This window comes from Neophocaena asiaeorientalis, unplaced genomic scaffold (genome assembly GCF_003031525.2).
Source record: "Neophocaena asiaeorientalis asiaeorientalis breed wild unplaced genomic scaffold, Neophocaena_asiaeorientalis_V1.1 scaffold182, whole genome shotgun sequence".
NCBI classification, from domain to species: Eukaryota; Metazoa; Chordata; class Mammalia; order Artiodactyla; family Phocoenidae; genus Neophocaena; species Neophocaena asiaeorientalis.
Window position 1 is genome coordinate 1,473,533 of NW_020174648.1, and position 20,846 is coordinate 1,494,378.

Sequence of the window (20,846 nt, forward strand, 5' to 3'; positions counted from 1 at the left end):
AGGTAATTCCAAATCCTTATATGAAACACAGTTGAGTAATCCTATCTCAGAAGCAGTTTCTTTTAGTAAGTTAGTTTGGTCCATCCATTGATATGTGAGATACACCGCCCTAGGTCCTCTGTTATGCTATCTTCTTTATATACTCCCAACCATAAGCAAGAAGGTAATTGGTGTATTTCTACTCCCACTCTCTTACTTCTCTTCCATCTCCAATCCATTCTGGTTGTTTTATCTTTTCCTTAGAGTTTATATTTATGCCTTCAAATATATGTATATATCCTATTACATGATTTCATTTCCCCATGAAGTAGATTTTGTAGATGATACACTCGTAGTGCAAACACTTTATTTTCTGCAAATTGGCAGCTGGACCCAACGGCTTGATCAGACTCATGCTCCACCCCTATGACAAGACTATTGGTGATGCCATGTTCTAAAAAGAGGCACATATAATGTCTGGTTGTCTTTTTTTTTTTTCTCGGTGTCGTTAGGAGCCATTACTGGTCGATGCCTGATCTACTATTTTATTGAGAGGCTTAACATAGTGATATTCTAATTCTATAAATTCTTTTTTGTTATTTAGTTGGAATATTTTATAGAGATATGCTCCCCTCATCTGCCATTTGGTTAACCAGTCCTACCAGTTCATTCAGGGAAGTGAGGTAAGTAACTGGCTCTTTCTCTTTATTTACCATTTTCTAAGGTAATGAATTGGTTCTCTATCACCTTCCATGATAACCAATTAGTTTTTTAATTAATTAATTAATTTATTTATTTAGCGGGGGCTACTCTTTGTTGCGGTGCGTGGGCTTCTCATTGCGGTGGCTTCTCTTGTTGCGGAGCACGGGCTCTAGGCGTGTGGGCCCAGCAGTTGCAGCACGTGGGCTCAGTAGTTGTGGCTCGCAGGCTCTAGAGCACAGGCTCAGTAGTTGTGGTGCACGGGCTTAGTTCCTCTGCAGCATGTGGGATCTTCCCGGACCAGGGGTCGAACCCATGTCCCCTGCATTGGCAGGTGGATTCTTAACCACTGTGCCACCAGGGAAGCCCACCAATTAGCTTTTAATATCATATGAACACATAGAATTAAACATATTTGATGGGCTTCAAACCACCGCAATTATTATCCTTATTGAAACCTGAAATAACACTTCACATGGATTCCTAAGCCCTTCTAATGTGAAACTAGTCTTTAATAGTCCTTCCTGGTCTGGAATGGTAAGATGTTCCAGGTTCAATTTATGCAATTAGAAATCCTTGTACATACAATTAAAATTATCTCATAATTACTCCATATATCCCATAATTATTTTTTTTTTTCTTTTCTTTTCTTTTCTTTTTTTTTTTTTTGCGGTACGCGGGCCTCTCACTGTTGTGGCTTCTCCCATTGCGGAGCACAGGCTCCGGACGCACAGGCTCAGTGGTCATGGCTCACAGGCCTAGCCGCTCCACGGCATGTGGGATCTTCCCGGGCCGGGGCATGAACCCGCGTCCCCTGCATCGGCAGGCGGACTCTCAACCACTGCGCCACCAGGGAAGCCCTCCCATAATTGTTAATATGCTCTATATCAGGGGTGCCCAACCCCCGGGTGGCATACTGGTACTGGTCCGCGGCCTGTTAGGAACAGGGCCGCACATCAGGAGGTTAGCGGCGGGCAAGCGAGTGAAGCTTCATCTGCTGCTCCCCACTGCTCGCATTACCGCCTGAACCATGCCCACCCCCCATCTGAGGAAAAACTGTCTTCCACAAAACTGGTCCTTGGTGCTAAAAAGATTGGGGACTGCTGCTCTATATCACATTATTCAATAGTCTCAGAAAATCAGTACTCACATTACCATCACCAGTATAATTAATAAAAGCAGTTTACATTTTTTTCCTATGCTCATCCCTTCTCTTTCTACCATTTTGTGTAATTGTCCTTTATATTGTCAGGGTATATAGCCATTATATACTATATTCTCTCCTTTCTAACCCTCATTTGGTCTTAGTTTTATAAGTGGTGCTCATTTCAGTTCTTTTGTTGCTGTCCCTCAAGTGATTTTGGCTACCTGAAGTTCAGTAGACTCCTTGAGGTCTCATGGGAACAATGGATCTTCAATTCTTGCATGGCGGCAATAGCTTGTCTAGTTCTGTATAGTTGAAAGTCAATTTTGCTAGCCATAAAATCCTTGGCTCACTTTTTTTTTCCTTCAGTGTTTAAAATATGTTATTTTTTAAATCCCTTTTCTTCTAAACATGAGAATGTTTAGAAGAACACTGAAGGGGGCTTCCCTGGTGGCGCAGTGGTTGAGAGTCCACCTAACGATGCAGGGGACACGGGTTCATGCCCCGGTCCGGGAAGATCCCACATGCCGCAGAGCGGCTGGGCCCGTGAGCCATGGCCGCTGAGCCTGCACGGCCAGAGCCTGTGCTCCGCAACGGGAGAGGCCACAACAGTGAGAGGCCCGCGTACCGCAAAAAAAACCCACTGAAAATGTTCTATAACCTAATTTTGTCTCCTTTATAAGTCACTTGTTCATTTGTTCAAAGTACTATTTTTTTCTTTAAGTCCAATAATTTGGTGCTTGTCACTCTGGGTTGATATTCTCAGGTATGCAGTGTGTTCTCTCAATATATAATTTCAAGTCTTCCATTTCAGTAAAGTTCACTCAAATTATAGTTTTCAACATTTGTTCTGTTCCATCATTGGTTTTATTTCATATGTTGGCTCTTCTCTGCCTGTTTTCAATGCCTGTTACTTTCGCTTCAATCTTTCTTGTTCATTTTTTCCTAGTATTTTCTTATGAAAATTTTTAAACACAGGAAAAGGTGAAAGACTTGGACAGTGAACATCTACCACCTAGATTATATAATTATTAGTATTCTGCTATATTTCCTTTATCATCTATATAGCCATCTACCTACCAAACCATCTTACTTTTTTTATGCATTTCAACACGAGCTGCAGACATCAGTACCCTTTACCCCAAAATATGTCAGTATGCACATAATTAACTGAGTTCAATAACTGTTAGCTTTTAAAGATAAAATTTACATACACTGAAATGTATAAAACCTAAGTTTATCATTCAGTTAGCTTTGATAAATGCATACTGTGTGCCACAAACTCATATTTAAGATATAAAACATTTCCATCACTCAGCAATTTCTTTCTTTCCCAGAGAAAACCAACTCTCTTTTTCCACCATAAATTAGCTTTGGCTATCCTAGCAATTCAAATAGAAGGTATCCTACACTGTATACTCTTCTGTTCAGCAGCAAGCGTTTCTCAAATTCATCCATGTTGGTTCATCTATCAGTAGTTGATTTATTCTTAATGCTGAATAGTATTTCATTGTAAGAATATACCACAGGGCTTCCCTGGTGGTGCAGTGGTTGAGAGTCCGCCTGCCGATGCAGGGGACACGGGTTCGTGCCCTGGTCTGGGAGGATCCCACATGCTATGGAGCGGCTGGGCCCGTGAGCCATGGCCACTGGGCCTGTGCGTCCGGAGCCTGTGCTCCGCAACGGGAGAGGCCACAACAGTGAGAGGCCTGCGTACCGCATAAAAAAAAAAAAAAAAAAAAAAAAAAACCACAATTTCTTCATTCATTTTCGTACTAATAAATAATAGAGTTGTCTCCAGTTGTGGCTATTAAGCATAAAGCTGTTACAAATATTATTATACAAGTCTTTTGGGGAACAGAGGCTTTGATTTCTCTTGAATAAATAATTCTGGATCAAAGAGTATAATTCTGGATCAAAGAGTATAATTCTGGATCAAAGAGTAAATATACATTTATTTTATAACAAACTGTCAGAACATTTTCCAAAGTAGTACCATTTTATACTTGAACCAAAAACGTATGAGTTTAGTAGCATTTGTGCTTATTAATCACTCATACATCTACATTTGTGAAGTGTCTGTTCAAATCTTTTTTTAATGGAGCTGTTTGGCTTTCTGTAATGGAGATATAGAAGGTTCTCTATGTATTCTGGATATGAGTCCTTTTTCAAATGTATGATTGTATATATTTCTTCCCAGTCTGTGGTCTGCCTTTTAATTTTTAAATGGAGTCTCCTAAATAGTAAAATTTTGATAAAGTCTCATTATCAATTTTCTTTTAAATGATTATTGCTTTCTATGTTCTAAGAAACTCTTAAATATCCCCAGATTGTAAATAAAGTTTTCTTCTAGAAGCTTTAATTTTGAATTTTTCCCATTTATGTCTATGATATATCTCTAATTTTTGTACATGGTGTGAGGTTGGGGTTGAGATTCATTTTTTTTCCCACATAAGCAGTTGTTCCAGCATCATTTGTTGAAAAGATTTTCCTGTCCCCACTGAATTCCTTTGGCATCTCCATCAAGAATCACTTGAGTGCATAAGAACTGAACTCCTTATGTACTCTCATATATGACAAACTTATGGATTTGCCAGTATTTACAAATAGCCTACAAGAATTATGATGGGGACAATACTGAATCTATAGATTAATAACAATACTAAGCTTCTTACCCATGAATGTTACAGCTCTCCATTTAGTCTTCTTTAATTTCTCTCAGCAATGTTAGTATTTTTCAGTACAGATGTCTTATGTTTCTTTGTTAGACTTATTTTCAAGTAATTTGACACTATTGTAAATAGAATTTTTAAAATTTCATTTTCCAATTGTTTGCTGCCTCCATATGGAAATATAACAGATTTTTATATTAATCTATATTATACTAATCTATATTATTTTTATTACTAATCTATATAATTAATATACAACTTTTTTATATTCTTAACTTTGGCCTTAATAAATTCACTTATTAGTTCTAATAGCTTTTCATGGATTCCTTAGTACATTCTATGTAGACAATCATGTTTTCTACAAATAATGACAGTTTCACTACTTCAAGTTTTTGTGCCTATTTTTTTCTTATTTTATTACATTGTCTAGGACCTCCAGTAAAACACTGAATTAAAGCCGTGTGAACGGACATGGTAGCCCTGATTTTAGGGGGGAAGTGTCCAGTGTTTTACTATTAAGTATGACAAGCATAGGTTTTTCATAGCTATCCTTTACCAGGTTGAGGAAGTTCTATTCTATTCCTATTTTTCTGAGAGTTTTGATTACAAATGGGTATTAAATTTTGGTAATTCTTTTTCTGCATCCACTAAAATGATCATATGGTTTTCTTCCTTATTCTGTTAACATGGTGAATTATGTTAATTCCTCTTGAAACGTTACTCCAACCTTGTATTGCTGGGGGAAAATACCCTCTTGTTCACATATTGCTGGATTCAATTAACTATTATTTTGTAATATTTTTTATCCTATGTTATGATAAACATGATCTAATTGGGTTTTTTTGTAATGTCTATGTCAAGTTTTGGTAGCAGGATAATGTATTCATAGAAAATACTCCCCAACTCATTCTATTTTATGAAAGAAACAATGTATGATTAATATAATTTCCTCCTTAAAAGTTTGACAGAATTCACCAATAAAACCATATGGGCCTGCAGGTTTTTCTTCTTCTCCCTTCTTTTGTGGAGAGGTGTTTTTCTTTTGTTTTTTTTAAATAACAAAAATCCATTTCTCGATACTTACAGGGATATTCAGATTTTCTATTTCACCTTGCCTCAGTTGGGTAATTTGTGTCTTTTGAGGAATTTGTCCATTCCATCTAAGCTGTCAAATGATAGGCACAGTTGTTCATAATATTTCCTTATTGTCCTTTCAGTACCTGTAGAATTTATAATGATATAATCTCTTTCCTGATATTGGTGTTTGTGTCCTCTCTTTTTTTCTAATTTAACTAGTTAATGGTTTATCAATTTTGGTAATCTTACAAAGAATCAATATTTGGCTTTGTTAATTGTTGCTATTTTATTAATGTCTATTCTTGATTTTCTTATTTCTTTTCTCCTACTATTTTGACTTTACTTCGCTCCTCCCTTTTCTAGACTTCTTAAGGTAGACCTTCAGGTCAATGATGATTTTATACCTTTCTTTTCTTCTAATTTAGGCATTTTAGAGCTATAAGTTTCTCTTTGAGCACTGTTTTAGCTGCATCTCACAATTTTTGACATGTTACATTTTCATTTTCAATTGGAAATATTTTCATATTTCCCTTGTGATTCTGTCTTTAATAAGTTATTTAGCTACATTCAATATCCTGTAATAAACCATAATGCAAAAGAGTATGAAAAAGTACACATATATATGTATAACTGAATGACTTTGCTGTACACCCAGACACTAACACAACATTGTAAATCAACTATACTTCAATTTTAAAAAATAAGTTATTTAAAAGAGAACTGTTTAATTTACAAATTATCTGGAAGGTTAATTCTTAGGTAATTCATTGTATCGATTTGTAATTTAATTCCATCTTAAAGAACATACTCTGTAAGATTTCAGTATTTTGAAATTTGTTGAGACTTATTCCATGGCCAACTACATGGTCCATCTTGGCAAATGTTCCATGTGTACCTGAACAGAATGTGTATTCTGCAGTTGTTGGGTACAGTGTTCTATAAAAGTCAAACAGATCATGATGGTAGAGAGTGTGGTTCAGATTTTCTATGTCCTTATTCATTTTTTTTGACTATTTTATTAAATGCCAGAAAGAGAAAACCCCTATAATTGTGGAGTTAACTCATAATTAATTGTCAACTTTTAGATCATTTATCTTAAAGCATTATTAGGTGAATACACATTTGACTGTTGTGTCTTCCTAATTAACCGTTTATCCTTATGAAATGTCCCTCTATCTCTGATAATACACTTTGCCTAGAATTCTGACTTTACCTGGTTTTTTTTAGTCACTTCGATTCTTTTATGCTTACTGTATGTATATCTTTTTCATCTTTTACTTTCAACCAATCTGTATCTTTTTACTAACAATGTATTTCATGTGGACAGCATTTAGTTGCATCTTTCTTTTTCATTCCATCTCATAACTTCATTAATTGTAATATATACTCCACTACATTTGTGAAATTATTAATATAATTGGACTTACAGATACCATTTTTTAAATTGAAGTATAGTTGGTTTACAATGTTGTGTTAGTTTCAGGTGTACAGCAAAATGATTGTTTATACACATATTTTTCAGATTCTTTTCCTTATAGGTTATTACAAGATATTGAATATAGTTTCCTGTGCTATACAGTAGGTCCTTGTTGTTTACCTATTTTATATATATTAGTGTGTGTCTGTTAATCCCAAACCCCTAATTTATCCCTCCCTCCCTTTCCCCTTTGGTAACCTATATAATCTATGTCTGTGAGTGTTTCTGATTTGTAAATAAGTTCATTTGTATCATTCTTTAGATTCCACATGTAAGTGTCATCATATGATATTTGTCTTTCTCTGACTTACTTCACTTGGTATGATAACCTCCAGGTCCATCCATGTTACTGCAAATGGCATTATTTCGTTCTTTTTTATGGCTGAGTAATATTCCATTGTATATACATACCACATCCTTTTTATTCATCTGTTGATGGACACTTAGGTTGCTTCCATGTCTTGGCTATTGTAAACAGTGCTACAATGAACACTGGGGTGCATCTATCTTTTTAAATTATGATTTTCTCCAGATATATGCCCAGGAGTGGGATTGCTGGGTCATATGGTAGCTCCATTTTTTGTTTTTTAAGGAACCTCCATACTGTTTCTCAATAGTGGCTGCACCAATTTACATTCCCACCAACAGTGCAGGAGTGTTACCTTTCCTCCACACCCTCTCCAGCATTTATTATTTGTAGACTTTTTGATGATTGCCATTCTGACTGGTGTGAGGTGATCCCTTATTGCATTTACATTTCTCTAACAATTAGCAATGTTGAGCATCTTTTCATGTGTTTGTTGGCCCTCTGTATGTCTTCTTTGGAGAAATGTCTATTTAGGTTTTCTGCCCATTTTTTGATTGGGTTGTTTTTTTTATAATGAGCTGTATGAGCTGTTTGTATATTTTGGAAACTGAGCTCTTGTTGTTCACATTGTTTAAAAGTATTTTCTCCTATACAGCTAACATTTTTGCTATTTAATTTCTGCTAATCCCATTTGTATTTTGTTTCTCTCAAACTCTGTTCCTTTGTTGTCCTTCAAGCAAAACAGCTGAACAGTAAACCCCATCTTCCTTTGAGTTTACTATTTTTCTTTTACTGAGTATTTTTATACAATTCCATTTTAATTTATCTATTGGCTTTATAGCTAACTCTGCATTATTTATTGTTCTATACATCCTTAACTTTTCAGTCTTACTGTACTACTTCACATAAAACACAAGAACCTTGCAAACTACAGTTCCATGTACTGCCCCTCCACTTATTATGCTATGGTTTTCACAAATATTACATCTACATGTTACAAACCCAATTATACAGTGTTATAATTTTTGTTTTAAACAGTCATATACTTAATTGATTTTTTAAAAAGTCTTTGATATATACCCACACAGTTACCATTTCCTGTGCTCTTCAATCCTTCCTATAGATTCAAATACAATCTGGCATCATTTCCTTCAGCCTGAAGAATATCCTTTAGAATTTCCTATAATGCAGGGCTGCTTACAATTAATTACCCATTTTTGATTATCTGAAAATACCTCTACTTTACCTTCATTCTTCAAAGTTCTTGAAAGATACTACCAAGATACTATACTACTGGAAATAAAAAATTGGGCAGAGTGGGGTGTTTTTGAAAACTTTAAAGATGTCATTCCACTGTCTTCTAGCCTTTACTGTTCCTAATGAGAGGTCAGCCATCATATTTAACATTGTTCCCCTCTATGGCAATGTGTCATTTTTCTTTAGTTGCATGATTTTCTAATTACTTTGAGTTTTCTGCAGTTTGACTACAATGTGCCTGTGTAAGATTTTCTTTGTATTCATTTTGTGGGCTTTTCTGGGCTTCTTAAATCTGTAAACTCTTTCATAAAATTTACAAAATTTTCAACCTTTACTTTCTCAAGAATTTTTTCTCTTTTCATTTTTTCTCCTTACCATCTTTCTCTCATCACAATTACACAGATATCAGGCCACTTGGTATCGTCCCACAGGTCTCTCAGACTCTGTTTTTCTGTTTTTTTTTTTTTTGGCCACGCCACACGGCTCACAGTACCTCTCAGTTCCCCAACCAGGGACTGAACCTGGGCCACGGCAGTGAAAGCACTGAATCCTAACCACTATACCACCAGGGAACTCCCAGATTCTGCTTTAAAAAAAATTTTTTTTCATTTATTTTCTCTCTCTGTTCTTCAGATTGGATCATTTCTACCAATCTGTTCTGGGGTTCACCGATGCTTTCTTCTGCCATTTCCAATTTGTTCTTAAGACACTGCAGTGAATTTACTTCAGATATTTTATTTTCAACTCTAGAAAATCATTTGACTTTATAATTTCTTTTTCTCCACTGAGGTTTCTTATTTGTTCATTTAGTGTGAACATATATTGCTTTACACTCTTTTTAATGTGGTTTTAAGAATTCTTTAAAACCTTTTTGCTAACTTCAACATCTGCATCATCTCAGGATCAGTTTCCATTATTTTTCTCTTCACCAAGGGTCACATTTTCTCTTCACCAAGGGTCACAAAAAAACATGGGTTCTTGTTTCTTAATCTATCCAGTAATTTTGGTTTGTATCCTGGACATCATAATAGGTAAGCTGTAGAGACCGTGGAATCTTTTACAGGCCTTCTAAGAGTACTGCTTTTTGCTTAGTTTTAGCTGGGAGTTAACTTGACTAATCTTAAATTCTGACTCCCTGTGGTGGGCAACAGCTGAAATAGATTCAGTTCTTTTAGCCTTACTAGGCTGCTTTGAGTCTGCCCCAGGCATGTGTAGTTCAACAGTCAGAGATTTGAGCAGAATTCATGTGCAGAATTTGATGCTCCCTCTCTGTAGCTCTCTCCATCCTATGATTTCTCCCCTCATTTTTCAGCTGCTTATGTAGCTCCAAATCAGAAGCCGGTAAAACTTCTGATTTCTATCCAATCTCCAATTCCAAACAATGTATGGGGCCTGCCATCAGGCCAAAATCCAGGCAAACAAAAAGGTGCCATTCCCTCCTCCAGGTGCTGACTCCTTTCCAGTTTCTGCCAGCTTTTGGACAATTTCTAGTACCTTCAGAGAGTGATTTTGCATATTTTGTCCAGAACTTATAATAATTATCTTCACGATTGTTCCAAAATAGGCTACTCAGACATAATATTACCTTAATTTATTTGCATGCCTGGGTTTCTCACTAGATTTCAAAAACCTTAGTGACAGAGCCTTTTACCCCTAGATCCCCAGTGCCTCCCTCATTTATTTTGACTTTCAAAATGCTCCTCATTTTTACCTACCGTTTTTCTTAGGGCATTAGCTGTTATATTTTTTGCTCTTGTAATCTTTGAAGTTTAATCTTCATTTCTGAAATGATTTTTCCTTTTATTTATAATTCTTCCCTGAGTACTGTTCACCTTATTTCCAAATTCGTGTAATTCAGATTTATGTTGTTCTTTCATGTTTTGTAACACTTTCTTAATATATTTTTTTGAAAAAGTAGGTTTCAGTTTTGATCTTTATTAGGGACATGTCTTTCTGACATGCTTTTATCGTCAGTAGATACGTTATTCTGCTCCTTATTCTCTTGTTTTCTTAAGACAATGATGCAATTTGACCCTGATCCTCTTCTGTTGAAATTCACGGAATTGTGAAATTCATTTTCCTGACTTACAGGACATCATTCTGGATTGCTTTCTGCTTCACAGAGCTCCTCCTTCCACTGTTTTCATATACTGTTTAAAAATACAGTAGGGGGCTTCCCTGGTGGCGCAGTGGTTGGGAGTTCGCCTGCCAATGCAGGGGAAATGGGTCGTGCCTCGGTCCGGGAGGATCCCACATGCTGCAGAGCGGCTGGGCCCGTGAGCCATGGCCGCTGAGCCTGCGCGTCCGGAGCCTGTGCTCCGCAACGGGAGAGGCCACAGCAGTGAGAGGCCCGTGTACCGCAAAAAAACAAACAAACAAAAAAAAACCAGTAGGTTAATTTTGAAATTTCCTGGCTCTTTTCCCTTAATACTACTTACATCTAAGACTTCTCTTTTTCTACTGTCCGTATCCTGCTCAATTTTTCATTACTGTCTGTAAGGGAGCTCTGGCTGGTCAGTTTCAAGAATTCACAGGAGCTATGATGCTCCAGCCCTATTCAACTCTTACCATGAAACATTCTCTGCTATCCGATAAGTCAAATTATCATCCAGTTTCAGCTGCTGTTTTCAAAATGGCTTGCTGTACATTCTAGTGAATACCTGATGGCTATTTTGCAATTCTTTTGTCCCTAGGTCCATCAGACATTGGCTCTCTTGCTTCCCTGTTTTCTCCTGGCACAGACATTGATATTGTGAGGCTCTTGTGGCTGCTGCTGCTTACTCTCCAGCAATTCTCCATTGGAGATATATTACCCAATTTTGTTATAAATATTGTCTGTGGATTTTTTGTTTTGCTATCTAGTTTCTCTGACTGTTGTTACGTGGCACTTCAGGAAGATCCACAAACTATGCTGCCACTGCACTATCTTCCCTTCGATTAGCAATTTAACAAAGGACCTTGAAAGAATGGCAGGCGGGTGCCCAGGTATTTCAAGAGGACAAATCACACAGGTAGCTTTTATAACATGTTGGATAAATAAAGGGTTAGTAAGCGTTACTACAAGTTAGAATTAAGGTTAAATTAAATCTATACTTATTATATATTTCTAATAATAATGTTGAATTTCTGCCGAAGTCTTTTTACTAAGAAGGGCAAAGAGCTTCCCTGTGACATTAAAAGCTTTGTTTTACAGATTCACAGACTTAGAGAATGAACTTATGGTTAGCAAGGGGGAAGGCGGGGTGGGGCAAGGACAGATTGGGAGTTTGGGATTGACACGTACACACTGCTACACTTAAAACAGATATCCAACAAGGACCTACTGTATAGCACAGGGAACTCTGCTCAATATTCTGTAAAAACCTAAATGGGAAAAGAATTTGAAAAAGAATAGATACATGTATATGTATAACTGAATCACATTGCTGTACACTGGAAACTAACACAACATTGTTAATCAACTATACTCCAATATAAAAACAAATCCTATTTTTAAAAAAAGGTTTATTTTAATTTCTCCAAGATTGTTGACTTTTAATCTTAACTCCATGAACTTTTATTACAGGAAGCTACTTTTGCTAAAATGTTAGTTGTAGAAAACTATTCACTTTGAGTTGTGAATGTAGCATAGGAAGTTTATTTTTACCCATAAATTTTGTGACAGTTAAGTCATATTCTATTAATTTATTACTCTATTTTACACTTTATTCTTTTTATTTATTTATTTATTTATTTTTGGCCGTGTTGGGTCTTCATTGCTACGTGTGGGCTTTCTCTAGTTGTGGCGAGTGGGGGCTACTCTTCATTGCGGTATGCGGCCTTCTCATTGTGGTGGCTTCTCTTGTTGCACTGCATGGGCTCTAGGCGCAGAGGCTTCAGTAGTTGTGGCACACAGGCTCAGGAGTTGTGGCTCGTGAGCTCTAGAGCACAGGCTCAGTAGCTGTGGCGCGTGGGATCTTCCCGGCCCGGGGCTCAAAGCCATGTCCCCTGAATTGGCAGGCAGATTCTTAACCACTGAGCCACCAGGGAAGTCCCTACACTTTATTCTGTAATTAACAAGTGACTTGACTTGTTAATCCAAAAAACATCAAGACTCTTTGTTTTAGCTTTCTCTCATGGGCCTATTTGAAATAAACTTTTTGGCTCTAAAAGATTCATTTCTTTAAATTCACAATGTGAAATTAAGTTTTCTCCATCACTGAGGGATGATATGCATCTTTTCTAAGTTTTCTTTTTTTATTCTACTATGAGTTTTAACAGTTATCGAACAATTACTATGTGGCAGGCACTGTTCTAATTACTTTATTTTAAGCCATTTAAATTGACAAAACTCTATAAAGTAGGTAATATTATTCTGACTTCACATATCATCTATGAAATAGCACATAGAGGTGATGTATCTTAACCATTACGCTATGCAGTATCTCACAACATCTGTGTTCATATGTACAAATATGTGATAGTGTCCATGACATAGTAGTTAAGAGTTAGGATAGTGAAGCCAGACTGCCAGGGTTTCAAATCCTGGCTCCACCCATTATTGGCTACCTGACCCTTAGGCAAGTTACTTTTCTGTGCCTCACTCTGCTGTGAAAACAAATGAACTGCTATAAGAAAGGCATTCCAAATAGAGACTGGCACGCCTAACCATTTTTAAAAATTGGGTAGATGGCAGTATCTGAATTATCATTCTGCAATGTGATTTTTTTTCACTAAAACATAATTGTTCCAAAAATGATTCATGTTGCATGGATGAAACCTAGTTCATTTATTTTATCTGCTACATATTACTCCATTGTATAAGTGTCGATCTCAATTTATTTATCCATTCTCCTACTGATAGCCATTTAATTTGTTTCCAGTTTTTTACTATGCTGCAATGTGCATGTCATATGTATGTCTTCATGTGCACATGTTTAAGAGTTTCTCTAAAGTGTATCTGTAGAAGTATTAATAGAACTCCTGAACCATCAGGGGTGCACATCCTCAAGTAAAGTGATCTTGCCAAAATGCTCTCCAAAGGGGTTTTGTCCCACAAGCAGTGTATGAGTTATTCTGTTTCTCCATATCCCCACTGACACTTAGTATTAACAGACATGAAAAATAACTTTTATTCTAATAATATAATAATAGTGGTAAAAATATTCTTCCTATGCATAATGAAGTACTTATTAAGAATCAGATTCTTAACTCTTTTAGTAAAGAAGAGGCCACCAAAATGCAAAGCAAGATGTTTAAGTTCTAGAGCATAGACTTGGAGGATCCAAGGAATAGCAACAAAATTTCTATCAATCATAAGCGAGCCATAAAAAAACATGGCTGGTGAAAAAGAAAACACTCACCTCAAACTCTCCAAGCAGTTTAGAAATAAGTAAACCCTCTGGAAACTTGGATACAACCTAATAAATAGAAAATTGAAATACAATATAAATAAACACCACTGGAATGCTGGGTGACAAAATATCAAAATAAGAAAGTATAAATTTAAAAAGTAACAAGGCAAAAATAACATTATTATTGAGTGAATGAATTTAAGTCACAGTATTGTTTTAAAAATCAGTTTCCAGGTGTTTTTTTTTTTTTAATATTTATTTATTTGGCTGCACCGGGTCTTAGTTGTGGCATGCGGGATCTTAAATGCGGCGTGAGGGATCTTTAGTTGTGGCATGCAGGATCTTTTTAGTTGAGTCATGAGGGATCTTTAGACGTGGCATGTGGGATCTTTTAGTTGTGGCATGTGGGCTTTTAGTTGTGGCATGCAGGATCTAGTTCTCTGACCAGGGACTGAACTTAAGCCCCCTGCACTGGGAGCGCAAAGTCTTAACCACTGGACCACCAGGGAAGTCCCAGTTTCTAGTTTTAAAAAAAGTTATAACAACCAAAAAAGGCAGTGAATTCCAACATTTCCAGAGTTGAGAAATCATTCTCGCATAATACTGAAATGCCACAACTCCCCAGAAACTCCTAGACATAGTTCTTTAGCTCAGCTAACATAATTAGCTTTAGCTCACATAAAATAAATATTCTATGGCATAATTTCAAGCATTCTAAATGGCAGAAAAGAAATGCAATGCACACTATAGAAAATGTTGGAAAACATAGTTAAGCAAAGATAGTAGCCATTGTTGTCCATATGCACATAAAAATACCTTTACTGAATATGAAAATAAGGTCATTACTTCTCCAGCTTTTTAGTATCATATCACAGACTTCTTTCCATATCGGTAAATATAGATCAACATGTTTCCTAGTGAAACTGAGCAGGACCCTGTTGGGCTCCTGGGCACAGAAGCCTTTCCATGTCCCCCGTTGCTTGTAGGGAACAGACTCCAGCCTCCATGACCTTACTGAGTTCCAAAGGGCAGATATGAACAGCTGCTAATCCGGGAAGGGAAGGGATGCAGAGTCAAGGGAGAAACAGCCAAGAAAAAACAGTGCAGCCTTGGAACAGGGTCCTGGTTCTGCCTCTAAGGATATACATAACAATGTCTTTAAGCTCTTCATAGAATTAAAACATAACAAATGAAAGATGTCAGCATTCTTCATACCAGAGAAGACCACCTGAGGCCAGACTAAAGGAACCAGAAAAACTCATCAAGATTACCTGAGAGGAGATTAAAGGAATGCAGCCCCTGCACACACCCTAATCTTATCAGCAACCCCACCCTTGAACTGTTGCCATAAAACTCCTCACCAAACTCCCCTGGGTTGGGACACATAGTTTTCAAGGCACGAGCCTGCTGTGTCCCCCTTTGCCTGGCAAAGCAATAAAGCTATTCTTTTCTACTTCACCCAAAACTCTGTCTCCGAGATTCAATTTGACACAGGAGTACAGAGGCTGGGCTTTCAGTATCATTAGCTACAGTTTCTTCAAATAGTCAATATAATAAAATTTGTTTATTTAATTATTTATGGCTATTTCCTATTTCTCATCATCACAAATAATGCAACAATTATCTTCATACTTGCATTTTGCATACTTGTGCAAATATTTTTAGGATAAATTCCTAGAAGTGAACTTGTTCTATCCCAATAAGGTATAAAGAGCTTTGTGTTTTCCTAGACCTTTCCAGATATTATATCTTGTTAAAAATTCTAATTCAAACTTCAGAAAAATATAAAGTAAAACTTATTCCAAAATCCTATGACCCAGAGACAGTTGTTGCTGCATTTCAGAAAACATCCTTTCAGAAACCTTTTTATGCACATACATACTCACATTACATTTTTTACATGAAAGGACAATACTAAACGTGCTATTCTATAAAACCTGTTTTTAAAGTCCAACAATATACCAAGAAGATACTTCCATGTAAATTAATTGAGATACACCTAAACCTTCTTATGATACTACCTAGTTTGGGTGGATAATGTAAGCAATTCTTTTTTCAATGAATGCTTAATTTTTGTCTAGTTTTTTGTTACCGTAAAAAAAGTCAATATTGAACATCCTTAAATAAATAAATAATTGTTAATAAGTAAATAATTGTTGGACACTTTAGTCAAATGTCCAAACAAAAAAACAGGGCCTGAATGCACCAAGGTTTTTGCATTTCTCCCAGTAAAACCACAACAGCTGAAACAGAATAAAATAAGGCAGTAAGAGTTGTAACGATACTCTTGACCATTCAAATCAGAATTAACAGCTCCCACCAAAATTTTAAGCATACATACCCTTTGGCCCAACACAAAACAGCCAAAGAGCTTTCACAAATTAATGAGGAGAAACAATAAATTAAGCCAAGGACATGAACATGCAATTCACATAAGAAATGTAAATGGCTATTAAGCACATGAAAAGATGCTCAGTGTAAAAATCAAGAGGTATAAGTTAAAACAACATGATTGGATAGTGACATTTTACTGTCAGTGGGAGTGTAAATTTGCTCAAACCTTTTAGAGGGGAATTTAGTAATATTTATCAAAACAAAAATATTCAATACCTTTGGCAACTCTACTTCTAGATAAATGTTCAAGGACATTAACTGCGGCATTTTTTAATAGCCAAGGCTAGAAATAACCCAAATGTTAATAACGGATCTCATAAATGAAATACGGTATACCAACACAATGGGATACCATGCACTGTTTAGAATAATACTTGACATACATACATATAAAACTGGTATTGGAAAGATCTTTAACTTTTAACAATGATTTATTGGGGTGAGGGGAAGAAAAGAGAACTTTTGGAGGAACTTACATTTTCTAAATAATTTTGAGAACATTAAAAATGTTTAGGAGTATGAAATTTATTTTTTCTAATCTTAAAAGATTAGCCACTCCATTTGTAATATATTTGAAGAGATCAGGAATAAATATAAAACTAAAATATTTGTAGGCAAATTAAAATTAACCACAAATGATACCCAAATGTATAATCAATTATTCTCATCCATTTCCCAGAAACAGCAAACACTTACAAGTTTTATCTTATGTTTTAGCTCTGGATTGAGAGTCCCTCCAGGTCCAGTTTGTGCAATAACTGATTTGAAGGTATTCTCCAACTATGAAAAGAAGGGGAAAAAATTTTCAAGTTACAGTCAAAAAAAAAAAATAGGCAAAGATAAATCTGAACAGTATTAAAGGAAACATCTATCAAAGGAAACGTACGTCAATCAAATGGAAGAATAGTGTTCCTAAGAGGCACTGCAACATTTCATACCCTATAAAATACATTTAGAGTTGATGGACTCTTTTTTTAATATAGTTTTTAAATTTTTTATTGGGCTATAGTTGACTTACAATGTTGTGTTACTTTCTGCTATACAGCAAAGTGAGTCAGTTATACATATACATCTATCTATTCTTTTTTAGAGTCTTTGCCCATATAGGCCATTACAGAGCACTGAGTAGCGTTCCCTGTGCTATACAGTAGGCCCTTATTTGTTATCCGTTTTATATAGAGTAGTATGTATATGTCAATCCCAATCTCCCAATTATCCCTTCCCCACTTCTCCCCTGGTAACCATAAGATTGTTTTCTACATCTGTAACTCTACTTCTGTTTTGTAAATAAGTTCATTTGTACCATTTTTTTAGATTCCACATGTAAGCAATATCATATGATATTTGTCCTTTTCTGTCTGACTTACTTCACTCAGTAAGACAATCTCTAGGTCCATCCATGTTGCTGCAGATGGCATTATTTCATTCTCTCTTTTTTTTAACATATAGACTTTTTAATGTAGAAAGGTTTGAGGGTTTTTTGTTTGTTTGGGTTTTTTTTTTTTTTTTGGCCACGCAGCTTGTGAGATCTTAGTTCCCTGACCAGGGATCGATTCTGGGCCCTCAGTAGTGAAAGAGTGGAGTCCTAACCACTGGACCACCAGGGAATTCCCTCGTCCTTTTTTATGTAGTTGGACTGTTTATAAAACTAAACACTGAAAATTTCCAGGATAATTAACATTCTCTATAACAATTAGATTGAGTCTTCAATTACAAAATCCCATACTCTTTTTTTTTTATGCTTTTATTTATTTATTTTTGACTGCATTGGGTCTTCACTGCTGCACGCGGGCTCTCTCTACCTGTGGCGAGTGGGGGCTACTCTTCATTGCAGCGCACGGGCTTATGTGGTGGCTTCTCTTGTTGCAGAGCACAGGCTCTAGGCAGGTGGGCTTCAGCAGTTGTGGCTTGCAGGCTCTAGAGCGCAGGCTCAGTAGTTGTGATGCACGGGCTTAGCTGCCCCGCGGCATGTGGGATCTTCCCGGACCAGGACTTGAACCCATGTCCCCTGCACTGGCAAGTGGATTCTTAACCATGGTGCCACCAGGGAAGCCCCCAAATCCCATACTTTTACCCAGTAAAGATTTTTGTTACTAATTTTCTTCTGTTTATAAAATTATTCAATGTTTATTAAACACATTATTTAATGCAGGTTAGAGATGGTATGGGATGGTGGAAGGTCCCTGGGAGCCAGGAATGCGAGTGAGCCAGGGCACCGCTGGAATGTCTTGCCTTAAGGAGACAGGAAGGAGAGCTCTGCTGTTGTAGTAGAAATGAAGAAGGACCAGTAGGGATACAGAAAGGCTCTGTAAATGTGAGGTCAGCACGTGGAGAGAGTTACTATCTGATAGCTTCAGTATTCTCTCTGTGAGTTCAGAAGCAAGGCCCACTCCTGAGAACAGCAGGAAAGGAAAGGGAGCTCAGACAGCTGAGAAAGTGGAAAAATAAAGTTGAGGGAAAAAATGGATGATTATCTAAACTCAACAGGTAGGCAGTAAAAATAGGTGAGGCCTGAGTTAAGATAGCAGGGGTCAGAGGATTTTAGTAGAGAGAAGCCAATGGCATAGAGAGGCCCCAATATGGTAAAAAGATGATGCATGGGAATAACTGAAAAAATAAGCTGGAAGCACAGGAGGTTAGGAGTAGAGAGTATCATGGAACATATCCAGACACCAAGGTCCAGTAAAGAGCCACAGAGTGGAAACCTAAAGTAGAATGAAAGGGTGGGAGGGAGACACAAGAGGGAAGAGATATGGGGATATATGTATATATATAGCTGATTCACTTTGTTATAAAGCAGAAACTAACACACCATTGTAAAGCAAGTATACTCCAATAAAGATGTTAAAAAAACAAACAGGTGAATAAAATTTAACAGGAAAGCAAATAATAAAATTCAGGATATTTTTAAAATTATAAAAAGTAGAATGAAAGATCATGGAGTTATATTTAGAGCTGATAAGTAAATGTAAAAAATATACATTAGAAAAAACACAAAGATATAAAGAAAAATGCAAATTACCTAAAATCCTATCACATAGACATAATCACTATTAATTTATTCCTTCTAAACTTTCTATTTTTTAACATTTCTTCATATTGCCACTTGGCCTGTCATTACTTACAAACTGCGTGACCTTTTAGGTTTCAGTTTCTTCATCTGAAAAATGAAGACAATCTCATTATCTCCTAAGGCTGACATGAAAGTAGGATCTGAGAAGGGGGAATTAGATTCCTAAGGTTATATCACTAACTTTCACAAAATGCCTCAGCCCTTGGTCTTAGGTTCTTTACATTTCTTCTGGATCTGCCATGAGATAATTCCCTAAAGCTCTCCCAGTGAACAATGGGAGAACCTAAAGATAATTGATTTTTCACATCCCAACATGCTCCCACCATTTGACGATTCAATACAACAACTTATTACAGTAAGTCCCCTACATACAAACGAGTTCCGTTCCAAGAGCACGTTTATAAGTCCAAGTTGCTCGTTAAGTCCAACAAAGTTAGCCTAGGTACTATATAGTACTGTCCTGTAATAGGTTTTTAATGCTTTTCACACAAATAATACTAAAAGATTAAAACATTTTTCATCTTACAGGACAGTACCTCAAAAAGTACAGCAGTACAGTACAACAGCTGGCATACAGGGGCTGGCATCGAGTGAACAGGCAAGAAGAGTTACTGACTGGAAGAGGGAGAGGAGGTGGGAGACGGTAGAGCTGAAGGATCATCAGCAATAAGAGACAGAGGGCAAGCTGCAATTTCACTCACACCTGACGCTGGTGGAATGCACGTTCGCATCTTTGAAAGTTCACAACTTGAAGGTTCGTATGTAGGGGGCTTACTGTAAATTACCACTGTGCTAGGTGTTTCAGGGGACAAAGAAAGGGTCACTTTTCACAGCTACACAAAAATTCACCAATTTTGGTAAGTTTTTTTTTTTTAATGCACGTTGATATGACAGCTGTCACAATACAACCTAACAAAATTGTTTCAAATGAAGCTAAAGACAACTAGGTGCTACTAGAGCCATCTTATGGAAAAAACTGAACGAACTTTTTAGCCAACCCAATATTTGCCAAGCCTGGGTTAAGACGTCAAAATGACAGGCTCTTAGCTAGGAACAGAATGCATCTCAAGAAGATAAGAAAAAAATGTTTTTTGCCTCAAGCTAGATGAGTAAATCAAGCTGACTTTAAACTGAATGCGGGTGAGGGAGATTTTTTAAAGTCCAAGTAATCCTGGGACTATCTAGATAAGTAGAGGGTAAAAGTTATAATGTTGTGGGGGGGAAGTAGGAGTGGGAGATAATCAGTGATTGACATGAAGAAAGTAATCAAGAGGACACCCTGATTTCAACAATGCTTTACTGTCAGATGCCTACATACCAAATAGAAAAAATGGACAATAAATCAAGTGAACAAAAGATCATAAATAGGGGCATAAATAAAGATGGAAACTAACCCACTATATATATATGTCATATTCAGATAGGAGCCTACAG

At 36.5% G+C, this 20,846-nt stretch overlaps 1 protein-coding gene across 1 annotated transcript in view; it reads right to left on the bottom strand.

The window, feature by feature from the left end:
* The window catches only part of TDRD5 (tudor domain containing 5), a 96,058-nt gene that overhangs the window by 45,303 nt on the left and 29,909 nt on the right, over positions 1–20,846 (bottom strand). The window contains exons 5-6 of the mRNA XM_024758813.1: positions 17,036–17,119; positions 13,955–14,011 (exon numbers count right to left, since the gene is read on the bottom strand). Coding sequence (XP_024614581.1) covers positions 13,955–14,011; positions 17,036–17,119 — 141 coding nt within the window. The remainder of the gene's footprint in view (positions 1–13,954; positions 14,012–17,035; positions 17,120–20,846) is intronic.